The sequence below is a fragment of the Toxotes jaculatrix genome, chromosome 8, assembly GCF_017976425.1.
Source record: "Toxotes jaculatrix isolate fToxJac2 chromosome 8, fToxJac2.pri, whole genome shotgun sequence".
Lineage (NCBI taxonomy): Eukaryota > Metazoa > Chordata > Actinopteri > Toxotidae > Toxotes > Toxotes jaculatrix.
Window position 1 is genome coordinate 11548662 of NC_054401.1, and position 14509 is coordinate 11563170.

Genomic DNA, 14509 nt, shown 5'->3' on the forward strand with positions numbered 1-14509 from the left:
CTGAGCCATAGTTAATGATATTAGTAGCGCCAGTGCTTTTCCCACTATGACAAGTTATAATGTGTAAAGGCCTGTGGTAATTCTATGTAGACTGTGTACACTGTACACACTCTATTTATCAGTAAATATACATATACCTCCTCTACATCTAAAGTCAAAGTAACTTTTTACAATCAGTATTTATTCAAAAATTCTTTCTACTGCCACAAATTCTTGCCCTATATAGCACAGTGTTAACCAGACTGCAGCCCTGTGCATTATACTGAAAACAGTATGTCATGGCTGTCCGATGAGAATCACGTATCAAGTAAACTTTTCATGAGCTCAGAAAAACAGGCCTGTTTTCAACTGGGTGACAATGCATTTTTCACATATACTGTATAACATACTGTTTTCTTTTTTAAAAAATTGAACCCATATATAAATACTCTGTTTGTTGAGAGGTAAAGTTCACCCTTGAGAGTAGACAAAGTAGACTGACCAAAAACAATCTTAACTCAAATTCTACTTACTAGTTTTTTTTTAATCTTTTAACCACATATTCCAGTCTTTATCAGAGTATGGGGCCACACCTTTTTTTTTTTTTTTTTAACTTATCTTTAGTTATATTAGTTTAGTTATGTGTCTATATGTATCCTACTATACACTTGTTCCAGGCACTGAGTGAATATACTGAGAGCTTCTGACAACCAGAGTCAAGTTCTGTTTAAATGTGTATTAAGTTGACACTGAGTCTAGTTCTTGATTGTGTCCAAAACTGACTGAATTATGATTTAAACCTAGGAACTTAAAAGATACTACACATTCTTTTGTTTTGCTGCTACGGTCTCATTGGTCCGGTATGACCAGTGGGTTACAATGACAGATGTTAGCAAACTTCTGCTATTTATTGCTGGCATTACTGAGACAGTTAGCCGACTTTACACCTCTTTTCTACTTGTGCTATTGTCCCACTACTGTCAGCATTTACCCTTGTCTTGTAATTGTCACTTGTAGAAAAGGTGACATAGTCTGACTTTAAGTAGGTAACTGTCTGATCAAAGAATAAACTAAGTACAGAAACTGTGCAAGCACTTTCAGTATGTGCCAGTTTTCTATGCTCAGTGCTATGGACACATTTCCATCAGCACAAAAACAGAACTGAAGTCACAGATCCATCAAAGACAGAGAGTGGGGGATGCTAGGGAACATCAGGAGAACAGGCTCAGCTGCTTTGAAAAAGAGAAGCAGAAGAAGAGAAAAACCAATAGAGAAAGAAAGAAAAGCAGATTGGGCGCTGTATCTGTGATGATGGGAAGAAAGAAGAGACACAATCGGATTGCTCCCATCTCAAGAGTGTGGTATTCATTGGAGGCCACTTACACAGTCAATAGTAATGGATAGAACATGCCATATGAGTACAATAAGAGACATGGCAGTAAATAGTACATGGAAACAACAATAGCCTAAACTACTGCATTGAAAATCTATCCAACATACTCAATCCTCATCTTTTCTTTCCAAATAGCAACTATTATTCAGCAAAGAAGCTGAAATGGCTCCCCAGATGACAAAAGAGAGAAATGAAATGAAGGAATAGAGACACAGATGACCATCGATACACAAGAGTGCAAGAAAAGAGTAAACACAGAGAAAGACAGGTGTAGCTGAGGAAAAAGAGGGTAGGAAAGGCAAAAGGGGCTTAAGGGGAAGCAAGAAAGTGTGGCAAAAGCATTCAATAAACACGTCTCTATAGTAACCAAGATGTAATTTGCTTGGTGAGAAAAAGAGAACGATGGAGATTGAGGGTGAGTGATGGAGAGAGGGGAATAGAAAAGCATTTACCATCACTGCTTGAGTCCAGAGCTGTAATTACGGAAGTGAGACGCAGCAAGAGAGGGGGAGGAAAAGAGCAGAGGTACACACAAGAAAAGAGCTGCACACAATGTACTTTTACAAAAGGAAAAGGTGAGAATGAGAAACACACACAAGTAAAGTGATGACCCCATAAAATTGGCCCTGCTACAAATAAGTGTGGTAGGCGTGCGGAAGAAAGGCAGGGAAAACAGCAGCTCCAGAAAGTACAAAATGACAAAGATAAAGGAAAAGAGAAACTTGTGAAGAAGTGAGGAGAGGGTCATTTGTTCATGAAACTGTCATAGAAAAAAAAGATATTAATCCTGCCTGATCATTAAGCCAAATAAAAAAAAAAATTAAAAAGCCTCTTTCATTAAGTCTCTCTCTGTGGTGGCAGCAACCACAGAGAGAAATGCTAGGATGTAAATAGAAGAAGAAGAGGATGTGGAGTAGAGTAAAAGCGAGAAGAGCGGAGAGTGACAGGCGAAGACAAGATATCTTATGGAAAGAAGTGGTACTTGAATGATGAGTGATAGACAGGCCAAGATGTGCATGAAACATGCAGGCATATGGCTGATCAAAATAGTAAGAGACCAAATATAGAGGGATTACAGAGTAGATGGAGAATGGGGCCAGTCCCGCTCTGTGTGAGTGTGAGTGTGTGCGTGTGAGAGAGAGAGAGAGAGAGAGAGAGAGAGACAGAGAGAGAGAGAGAGAGAGAGAGAGAGAGAGAGAGAGAGAGAGAGAGAGAGAAACAGAGTGATATAGGGAGAGGAGTGTGTTCATACAGTGTCTACGTGTGTGTAGGGTAGTTGATTACAGCTCTGGCGAGTGGCTTGGTGTCAGCCTGTATATGTGGAGATAACAGGATTAAGAGGCTACTGACACTACTGTACAAAAGCAATGGAGAAAGGAGACGAAGTGATGGTGAGGAGAGGAGAGGAATGGAGAGGAGGAACTGAAAGGAATATTCTTAACATTCCTTTGGCTTAAGAAAAATCCTGAATCGTAAGCTTGTGCAAAATATATAAACATTCAAAAAAAAAACAAAACACTCATGCAGAAACCTGAATGAATGTGAATGATTCCATACAGGGCATAAGAGGCCACTGAACGGTTTGATGAATCCACTATTACGTAACTCATAAGGTATGGTCTTTGCCATTTGAACAGATTTGACAGATTTTGGATCAACATTATCATCACCACCACCATCATCATCATCATCATCATCATCATCAAAACACCACATGGTGCAACAGAGTTGACTAGAATTAGATCCCAACTCTCTAGTATCAGCACAGATCCTCCAGAGAGGATCAATGCCAAGGATCATTGATGCTGTTGAGGATCACATTGAAACAGCTGACCAACTACTTTTATTTTACCCTTTGATTCCATACCACAAACAGAAAATATAATACATATAGCTATGAAAGAAATAAATTCCAACTTTCAACATGTTACAGAAAACTGGAGAAAATCAATATAGACTTAGACTTCTACTTGACATCTCCATGCATCATCTTTAGTTTGATTAGAGTTGTTTTTAAAAGACCTAAAAAAACCAAACATTTTTTTTCAATCAGCTTCCTACTACAGTACATGAACACGCAATTTTCTGCCAAAGTTACAACAGTTTTGGTTATTTCACGAGAGATTACACCCACACAACCCCAATGAAGCAGATGAAAGTTTCTGAGTATTAAACTCTTATTAAATAATATTTTTCCCCCCAAACTTAGACTTGCATATTTAGTTATTGGTGTTCAAAGCAATAGAGGAAAATATAAATATATTCTGAATGCAGATTTACTCTGATATGACAGTCTATGGTATAACAGAACATTTGCCAAGATAAACTGTGCCAGGAGACAGAAAAAAAACCCCATATTTGACCAGTAATGAGAAGATCAATGAGAGCGAAGATTAGGACGGATGATGGATAGAGATCAGGGAAAAAAGAAGGAAAAGATTTTGGAAAGAGTGCTTATAATGATCAATAGCAGACACACAGGAGTTGAAACAAATATTAAAGAGAAAAGAAGGATGAAAGGGAGAAGAGGTTTTGAGGGAGAAGAGAAGCTGTAAAGCTAGCACTGAGATTTCTTTTTTTCCTGCCTGTTTAGTTAAAACGACCATTAGTACGTGTAAAATTCATCAGCTATGCAATCAACATGGCTCTTAATTTAATGCAACATAAGTGTAGATTTCAATGGGAGCTCCCATGAGGTAAATGAGACCACTTTTCTCTCCAGTATAATTGAAGTCAAGGGGGGGTGGGGGGGACTGGTCAATTTAAAGTGTGCAACAGAAGAGTTTGCTGCAGGGCCACTGAATACTTAAACTGTTCTGAAGACAGTTCCAAATTGAAAGTTAGAAAGGGTTTTTGGAGAAAGAGGGAGCGAATAAAATGAATTTTCACAAAGCATTATTAACCTCTGGCACTTTCACAAAATTTGTTAGGAACTGTCTGGTCCCACAGATCAATCAAAATGAGAGAGAGCGAGACCCCTGCCGTGTGAGTTACTCCTCTGTGGTCCGTACCACGTTTGCTGAGGGAGCACTAGCTCACCAGGGACAAATTAGCCACACAGGAGCACTGAGGCATCATGGGAAATTAATGATCAGGACCTCCAGGAAGTGAGCTAATGAGTCCTATTGCCACACACACGTACACTAAGAACCACACACACACATATAAGCAGGATAAAAGGTAGAGAAAGCAAGGGGGGGGGGGGGGGGGGGGGGGTGCTATTTCCTTCAGAGAGGAAATAGCCAGACGTGCAGTTGCAGCAGATAATAACACAAAGCTATCAGTGTAACTTTGTCTGGATGAGTGATAGTGCTGGTACAATAGCAGGGTTAGTAATCTCACCTACACACACACACAGACACACACACACTTAGAAAATCAGATAATTAGAGAGGACCACCAATGGCTTTCGCCCATGGAGGCGTAGTGATTACTGTCACTACACCCTCCCCTGGGGTGGCTGACAACAACCAGAGAATTAATACTTATCAACACACACACAAACACAAACACACACACACCTCCGGCAGCAAGAGGTAGCCAAACTAAATGTGGATCTTGCAGATTACAGTCAAAAGGGTGGCGTGGCTGCCTGCTGTTTAATTATCTTGTGTGTTGGCTACCTGAAAAACACCATTTCCCAGTGTAATGTTGCCCTACTCGGAACTACACTGTAACTGAGGTGTAGGGCTGGAGGAAGGTTTAGGAGGGAATGAAGTAGGAAGTTTGCTTGTTGAACCTCACTGCTGGAGTGCCTATGGGCAAACACACAGCTGCTCCAGAGAAGCCGCTCGAGGTCTGACAGGACTCTGCAAGTTGTGTGTTGGAGCTTGTTGCAGGAAATAAGTTAAATATGTTGAGCTATTCTGCTGCAGCTCAGTCATTTCAAGGGGAGGAAAAGAGGACAGAGGGTCCCAAGCTTTCCTGAAAAACTGGAACAGTGACAGTCTCCCCACACCAGTGGGTGCACCTCACAAACATTTAACTTTGCACTACAGTATCACCAGTGGCGGTTTTTGGCACAGGCGAACCGGACAGCCGCCCGGGGCGGCATCACATGGGGGGTGGCACAACCACGTGGAAAAAAAAAATCATCTGCGCCACTAAGCTGTTTTCTATTATCTATCATATTACTGTGTGGTGTATAGGCAAATTGGTGCCATCCCCATCTCCCAGTATGCACCATCAGCATATGCATGTAGAAACGGCACCCTGACTCAGGGTGGTGGTTAGGTGGTGTAGCAAACCCCGGCCAGACAATGGTATAGCGTACAGATGTTTCAGAGGATTTTATTTAAGTTCACGCTTTAGCCTTTTTTATAGAACAAAAATAAATTTCCTTCCCTTATTCCATTCCTTTCCTCTGCGAACACCATAAGAGCTGAAGGACAGACAAATAACAAAAATGAGCTCTTACAAACACAAACAAGCAGAAAAATAATCATACGCTGCATTAATTATACAAATAAACATTAATTTCAGAACCGCTAATATGAACTGCTTAACAAAGACGTGCCGAAAAAATGCTAAAGCTAGCTTGAGAGACAAAACTAACGTTCGGTGTAACCTTTACAACAAAATTACACATAAATGTTCTCTCACCGATACATTTACAAGAACATACAAATAAATACGTTACAAAAGAAAAACACCTTGTTCCCATCTCCAGCCAAGGAGCTAAAATCACCGAAGGGGAACACACAGTTAAGTGTCCGTACGTCAGTGAAAACGATTAAACCGGAAGTACCTTCAAAATAAAAGTCTTCAAACAAAACAGAATTTAAAAGAATAAAAGCATACGAAAAAAATGGCTGGAGTTAAAAACAGTCATTTACAGGTGGGAAGAGTGTGGGAGTCTCTAGTGATGGTCCTCTAACACTAGAGGCTCCAACCCATGCACGGTAGCTCATGAGGCAGTTGTATTGAACCACTGTGCCGAGATATGGTTTGGTCACTGACGTTTGAAGCAGGTGAGTGCTTCGGACGTCATACGAATCACCTGATTGGTTCGGTTTGTCATGTGTAGAAAACTGTAGAAAAACTGTTATTTCTTAATAAAAACTCATAAACAGTTACACAAGCACAGCCACTGCCCTGTTCTTCAAGCACACCCTCTTTACCCATGTACACATAAACCTCTTTACCATCGAAGCCCAAAACATACCATGATATAATCTGTATTTGCACCAGTACCATGTGAAAATGACATCAGTAATTATAATAATAATAATAATAATCCACTTTAAACCACTTTATCATCTGGTGCAGTCAAACTGAAAAGTGAAATTTATCTAGCTCCATGACAGTCAGACTCCCCATTTCCCAGCATAGACGGCACCCTAACTAAGGCTGGTGGCTGGCTTTTTGGAGAGTGTGGGAGCCATCCCCATTTCCCAGCATGCCTCCACAGCATATGCATTTATAGACGGGTCCGGATCTGCAGAAAGTTTCACACAGAGTTTTATATCAAAGGGTCAATATGCAATGTTGTAGACTCTAAGGTGTCTCATGACAAAGCACTTGTTTAGGGTGCATCAAAGAAAAATAAAAACAGAGAAAGGTATAAATGTGCAAGTGAGAAAGTAACGTCGGTACATAGGAATACGAATTTATCAGCTTGATCCTACCGCTTTTAAAAAATACACCAAAAAAAAAGCAAATAAATGTGATGAAGGATTTGTGCTATTCAGAATATTTATTCTATATTTTATTTATTTGTTGTTTATGTTTATTTTAAACTGTTTTGGCAATGTTGGAGTTGGAGCTTGTTATAATATAAATATTGTTAAAATAATATTTATATTGTTTTTATTTTAAAAGAATATTTATATGGGTGGGTGGGGGGGGGCGCTTGGAGGGGGAGTCGCCCACGGAGTCATTCAATGTAGAACCGCCACTGAGTATCACACATCACCACACCCTTGTCAATTGATTGGTTCAAAGTTCCCCCGGCACCGCCCTCAGCCCAGCGGATCCGCCCTTCTGGCACTGTGCAATCTGTTGCTGCCAAAGCAGCTGGCACTTTCAATTCATATTCTGATCTGTAACTGTACACGAAATCCTGACCTTTAAACTCAGGTTTAGCCTCCTTTTATAGTCTATTGCGTTTCAGTGGGATCTCAGTCCAAAACCATCATGCAGAATCTGGACAAACTCTCAAGAACTTTCCACTGTGGGAGTGCACACCTTCAACTCTGCAGCCAGTGACTATTTAACGTCTTTTTTTTTTTTTGAGCGTCTTTAATCAGTTCACCTTTACACATCATGCGAAGCGTTAGTAGCAGATGGCGTAGAAGTTTGAGTGTGTGAAGCTGCTGAAGAAAAGTTGTTCCCCGAGCTCCTCTGTCGGGTCTCCTCACCTGATTTGCACACCACTCCCAGGCGGTGCAGATCGACTTTCCGCTTCCCCGCGTCAGGATGGGCTCCCTGGTGCTTACACCGGGAGCTCTTCCTACTTGGAAAGCCACGATTTTCCTCTTCAACATTATCTCAGCTGCTGTAGCCAAAAGACACGTCGTGTACTGGAATTCTACAAACACAAGGTGAGGAAACAAGGTGCGCTCTCTTACGCTCCTCTGCAGAGCGAAACGAGAAGACGGTTGTTTCTGTGGGATCCTTCTCAGCGCGGGGCCAAATTTAAAGTTTAGGCCTAATGTTAAAAAGTGAGATGTGGTTTAATCTGCCCGCTGCTTTGCATAAAACAAACGCTGTTGGTTTGAACTTGCGCTTCCACGCTATTGCAACACTACCACAATAATTCCTACAACATGAGTCAGGCTTTAGTTGGTTTAAAGAATCTCTGCTATGCCGCTCCTTGTGTAGTTTGCGTGATTGAAGAGGGGTTCAGAGCTGGTACGATGGCCTAAAACACGGCCTCACCCCACAGCTATCAGACTGATGTTTTCCTTAAATAATAAGAAAAAGCTTGAACTGGTGGCGTGATTTCACCTTCTTCCTGCAGGTGGTTATCTTTGTCATAATGACTATACTCTAACCGTGGCTTTCACCTGTCCACTGCCTTTTTAGAGTTAGTGATTATGCTACTTATAGAATACCAGAAGTAAGGGCATTTTCTTAAGTGTTTGTTCTGAATAGTGCCCTAGATAGCATTCTGAGGACACAGGTGTATATTAAAGTCTAAAGTGCTGCTGGGCATAAGTGAATATGTAGTTGGGTAATGGGAAGGTGTGTATGTTTGTGAGTGTGTGTAATGGGTTGATTGGGGCCATTATCAAGGCAGAGTCAGGCTCACCTGCTGATCCAGGTGTTCCAGTCTGGCTAATTGAAGGGTTGCGGTGGGAGACCTGCAGGGCCAGTAGGACTACTGCCCAAAATAACACATCCGTCATTCTTTCACTGGCGTATTTAGAGACTCTCTCCATCAGGCCTGATTCCCTAAACTCTCTTTTAGATGAAGGATCTTTTTACTTAATAGCCATAGAGACCACTTTGTCAGTCACAGTTTTGTCTTGTGTTTTACATTTGTGGATGCACAAAATGTGACAGAAATCTAATAATTTGACCTCTGGGACTTAATAATACTTAATAATTACCCCAAGGGCTCATTTTGTCAGGTCTGCAGAGCTCATCCTGTAGTGGTGTCAGCTGAGGTTATATCCGATGTGTCCAGGTGGGTAAAACCCAGTCCTGTAATTGGGATCCAACAGAAATGTGGTGGGGAGGAACACTACGAGGATTAGGAAGCACCTTCTTGTTCCCCAGAGATTCAGGGATGAATGGTCACAGCCTGTGGCAGGGCCACACAGTCGGCTGCAACACCACACAATCACAATGCCATCAGCATCACGGCGGAGGGTAACCCACTGTGGCAGAGAATCACTCTCATCAGCAACACCACCCAATCACAAAGCTATCAGCAGAGCCATGATGCTGCACCCGGTCCAGAATCCCCTGGGTTTACCGCTAGGACTCACTTTCTCTCCTCTCCTCTCCTCTCCTCTCCTCACTCTTCATTACCTCCCTTGTTACATCCCGCTCTCCTTTTCATTTTTTTGTCCGCACTCTCCGCTCCTCCTTCGCCCCCCTTTATCTCTCACGACTCCCTCCTGCCCAGTGATGGATATTGGCGGTGTGATTAGTTGAGCTTCAGTCATTTTCCCATACCATATTTTCTATTAGCTGCCTGCCAGCCAGCCAGGTTGTCCTGAGGCCTGTAAATGTAGCCTGCCGAGAGAAAAGGAGCACGGGGACAGGAGAGCTATGTCTTTGTTGGCATGAAGCTGTACTGCAGCGTGTGGGGCTGCTCTCGATGGCCATGGTACAGAAGGCTCGCTAGATGACAAAATAACCATAATTGGCTATTTGTTTATTTATCCTCAGTATTGTAGGGGTTTAAAATAAATCTATTGCTCTTCATTGTTGAAAATATTGCAAGGTTCTGCGCTCATTTCTTAAAGCATTATTATTTTTATATTGACAATGGATCAGATGACTCTGTGTGACAAACCCTCAGAGATTCTGCAGTTTCCCTCAGCTCTGCTGAGTGTTTCAGCATCTTTCAGTCCACTGTTTTGGTTAAACAGCCAAGTTTACTGTTCTAATTCAGTTTCACTGCTTTCATCGGCATTGTTTATAGCAAAATAGCTCTGACAATCCCACTGTAAGCTACCTGGCCAGCATCAAAGAGCAGATCTACCAGATAAATGGCCAGCTATATCCCTCAGGAGTTGATGGAGAACAAAATAGGGCACATATTGAACTTAAAAGAGAGTGAATTTTGGACTTATATTTGCAAGGTTGGCAGAAACATGACTTGAAATGTACGTTGCTCAGCGTCTGCTGGGTCTTTTAACTGGCAAGTGTTCACTAATACCACAACTTTACATGCTGATATGTACGTTGTGCTTTCAAAAATCAATTAATGTAGGTTTAAAAATCACATCTTAAATTTATTGGAACATGTTGGCAGAATGTTGTTGATCTGTCCTTTGCTGACCTTCCCTTCTTTGTAAGTGTTGGTGATGTAGGAAATAAAGGTTTTTGGACTCCTGAACTAATAAGTGGCTTTGATAGCTAAATGCCAAACAGCTGTGCAGATCAGTTTAATCATGCCTTCATTTATTCCTGCTATTTCTCACACTGGAAAAGCAGCTAAAGCTATGACTGCCGTTACATTAAAGACTGAGCTTGTATACACACACACACATATAGTATATGTATATATATGTGTGTGTGTGTGTGTGTGTGTGTGTGTGTGTGTGTGTGTGTGTGTGTGTGTGTGTGTGTATTATTTAACTGTAGCTGGTGAACAGCCTCTTTTTAATACAGATGACAGAAGACATTCTTTGGCCATCACCTTTCCTTCGACATCTAGATTTATGGTTTTAATGAAGCAGAGGCAGTGAAGTGGAGACTGAAGGGCCTCGTTGCCCTGTTCTTTGCTGGCTAATATGGCTGTAACAAAGACTCAGTGAAACACTTTAACTGGCACACATTTAGCACCCTCCAGATTGAAAAATGGAGCTCTGAAATGGAAGTGATAGACTGACTGCAGGGTCAGCGTCGAACATTGTGGAATCAGATACCCCGGCCTCTTTCACTGTGGGGTTCGAGTGGTTCGATTGCCCTCTTTTATGATTTTATGAACAGAGTTTATGATCAATCTCAATTTTATAACTGTGTGTCTCTCAGAGCAGTAGTTCCTTGTTAGAGGAGGAATTATTTTTTACTTCCCTGAGCAGTTAAAGGTTTGTAAAATATTACAACCAGAGTACTCTAAGCCTGAGTGTGAGTTTGTGTGTGTTCCCAGTGCTGATTGTGTACCTCAGCTTACTTCAGCTTAGTTTACTGGTATATTCGCCCCGTTCTTGTGTGCTATAGTGTGCTTTTAAACCTGATGGAATGTCTGCTTCTTGTTCTTCTTGTGCTACATTCATCCTCATAAATTTACTCAGATTCTGTCAGGAAGTTTACTCAAAGCACCAAAACTTTAAGTATTGAATTACCTTTTTTTTTTTTTGCAAGAGATGGCTTGAAAGAGGCCTTTACCTCTCTATATGAGCTGCTTAGAGATTTGTAACAAGAATAAATGTCACCCATACCTGAACCTTAAATCAGCTACTCCATATCCTTGTCCTCTGATTTACCCTTGTTCTTGGCTTACACCTCTACCTTTCTTTTTCCCCTTCTATCCGTCATGGCAGGAGGCAAACTTGTTGTAACAGTTCCTCTGGATTACAGCTCAAACTTTAGACTCTGGTATCCAGCTCCTTGCTTCCTCTTCTCCCAATTTCTGTCTTTCTTTCCTGCAGAACAGCGGATTAGCAGGGTTATAACTGGAGATAACAGTATTTTATCGTTTACACTCACAATAAGAACATTATAACCAATTTCTCATAACTTGTATTCTCTCTTGCTTTATCTCAAACTGTCTACAAGCTCGGACACAGACCTTAAAGCGTTTAAAACAACATCAGACCAGTCCAGACCCCTCTGAACTCGCTCCTTGTTCCTTTCTGTCTCTTTCTCCCTCTCCCCCCCGACAAAGACTGAGGTTGAGCTCAAAGCCAGTGAAGCATGTTTAAACTGTGCGTGAGGAGATGAATATTTGTATTGGTTTTCTGTATCTTTATTGAAAGCAGCCCTCATAAGTCTTCCGTGTAATCTCTGCTCTGTTTATGCATCATTTCCGTCTGTGTGCACTCATGAATGATCTACTTTAAATACCAGAGTAAATCACATTCCACATACCATACCTTCACATGCGTATGCATACACACACACACACACACACACACACACACACACACACACACACACACACACACACACACACACACACACACACACACACACACACACACACACACACGATCTCTGGGCTTGAGCAAGCAAACACACATCAGTATACAGTAAAGTGAAAGCAGACACAGCTTGTAATTGTCTTGTCAGGGGAGATGATTGCACTTTTAGACTGATTTCTTTTTTAAGATTTTTTATTATTTCTTCACCCGCAGGTCTGTCTGTGTCTGTTCCTCCTCTGTCGTGTGTGTGCATGCAAATGAATATATTTCTCGCACTGCCTGCCATCTCTCCTCTCTGTGTCTGTCTTTGTGCTAATCTCTGGTAGTAATCACTAGTCTTCCCCTGGTAAATGATTAATATGGAGAACCTGGCTGAACTATAATCAACAAACCCACAGTGAGGTAATTACCACTTTATTCCCTGTCCTGCTAACAAAGCAATGTCTCTGCCTCCCTCTCCATGTCTCTCTCTGGATCTCTCTCTTCTCATGTGTCATCAGACTGTATCAATGTCTCTCTCCCTCTTCTGTATCTTTCTGTGTCAATGCTCATTGTCTCACTAGCTGGTGGTCTGTGTAGATCCAGAGACGTGTTTGTGAGTTTGTTTGTGGACCTTATCCGTCTTTGTAAATGTGCTTTGTCTGTTTGTTTGTGGTATTGAGTGTATTATCTGGAGGTAAACTGTGGATGAGTTAACTTTGTGTACACTTCAGCTTTTTCATCTCTGTCAGAAAACAATGCAGAGCAGTGATTTTAGTGATTTGTACGCTTGTGAATTGACATTTGGTGCCATTGTTGTCGGGTGAAGTTCATTTCAGTGGAACAATAGCTCTGTCAGAGAGGTGTGTGTGTGTGTGTGTGTGTGTGTGTGTGTGTGTGTGTGTGTGTGTGTGTGTGTGTGTGTGTGTGTGTGTGTGTGTGTGTGTGTGTGTGTGTGTGTGTACATGCATGTTTTTGGAACTGACCTGCTGGTTTGCGTAAAAGGGAAGTCTTTGTTTCCTTGAGAAGAGATCGAGTGTGATAAATTTCAGTTCTGGAAAAACAAAACCCAGACCTGTACCAGGATACCCAGCCCTATTTAAACATTCAAGCTTTTGATTCACATGTGATCAAAAAAACATGAATCATGATTTTTACTCCTTTTTTTTTTTGTTGAGATTGTTCTTCTACCCACAGCAAGTAGTGAAAGTGGCTTTCACTGGAATAGTCCTCAATTCCGGCCAGCGGTGTACTGCTGTGGGAACATTTACCAACCACTGTGCTGGCCTCTCGTCTATATAGGTCATTGTTTTGTTTCCACTTGTTAGTTGAATTTAGGTGTGACTAAAGTGTTTGAGGGAAAAGGCGTGTTGTTGCCTTTGGATGCTTGGTTTTTTTTGAAGGCAGGGCGAGCAGATAGAGTATTGTGCAATTATGCCTTTTGCTCTAAAATGTCACATGGCCTCATTTTGAGAATTATTTCAAGAGAATGTTTACAGAAATAGGTTTAAGTTACAACTAACTGACACTGCTTCCTGCTTTTTTATGTGTATATCTGTGTGAAATCAGTAATCCTCCATTTTACTGTTTAGTGTTATATCAACATAAAATATGGCACAACAAAAATAACCTTTGCAATTGAAGTGAAAGGCAAGATAGACACACAGACACACAGACACACAAACACACACACACACACACTCACACACACACACACACACACACACACACACACACACACACACACACACACACACACACACACACACACACACACACACACAGGAAGAGTCAAGCACACTGTGTTGAAAATGAGGTTTGGGCAGAGGCCTAGCAGTGAGGATGTCTGTATTAAAATGGATCAGATAGTCACAGTGCAGCTTGGAGCCGTCGGAGCAGACATGGTGTACAAGCATGAAAGGACGGCCGCTCTCTCCTCCTGGTCAGGATATTTAGTCAATCGATACCAATTTAACACCCAGATATTATCGCCGGCTTCTCGCATTATCGCTAGACTGCATATGGACCCGTCTCTTTCCCAATTTCTCTCCCCATGCCGCTCTGTTTCTCTGTGTACACACATACATCAATATTAGGTTGCATTAAGCTGTAATAAGTTGTATTGTATGAATGTCTCCAAGTGAGGTGGAACAGCTGTGGAATGAAATGAGGTTCAATGCTGTCTGCAGCTCGGTTGGCACAGCGCAGCCAGGCTTTGGCACAAAATGGCTGCTGTGCTGTATGTGTGTGAAGAGGGTGGTTATGGTGGTTAAGGGCTGTTGGTGCGCACTGAGCGGGAGCTCATTCATTCATTCATTCATGGCACACAATGAGCTGCCATTGTTGTAGGTGTCAGGCCAACTGTGTATTTCTTTGACATAGAAAACAGCAATTA

The 14509-nt window shown here is 41.7% G+C and overlaps 1 protein-coding gene across 2 annotated transcripts in view; it reads left to right on the top strand.

Moving 5' to 3' along the window:
• Window positions 1-7414: 7414 nt before the first annotated feature.
• The window catches only part of si:dkey-246i14.3 (ephrin A4), a 32085-nt gene continuing 24990 nt past the window's right edge, over window positions 7415-14509 (top strand). For both annotated transcript variants that reach the window (XM_041043465.1, XM_041043466.1), the window contains exon 1: window positions 7415-7914. In XM_041043465.1, the coding sequence (XP_040899399.1) occupies window positions 7790-7914 (125 nt within the window). In that variant the 5' untranslated portion in view covers window positions 7415-7789. The remainder of the gene's footprint in view (window positions 7915-14509) is intronic.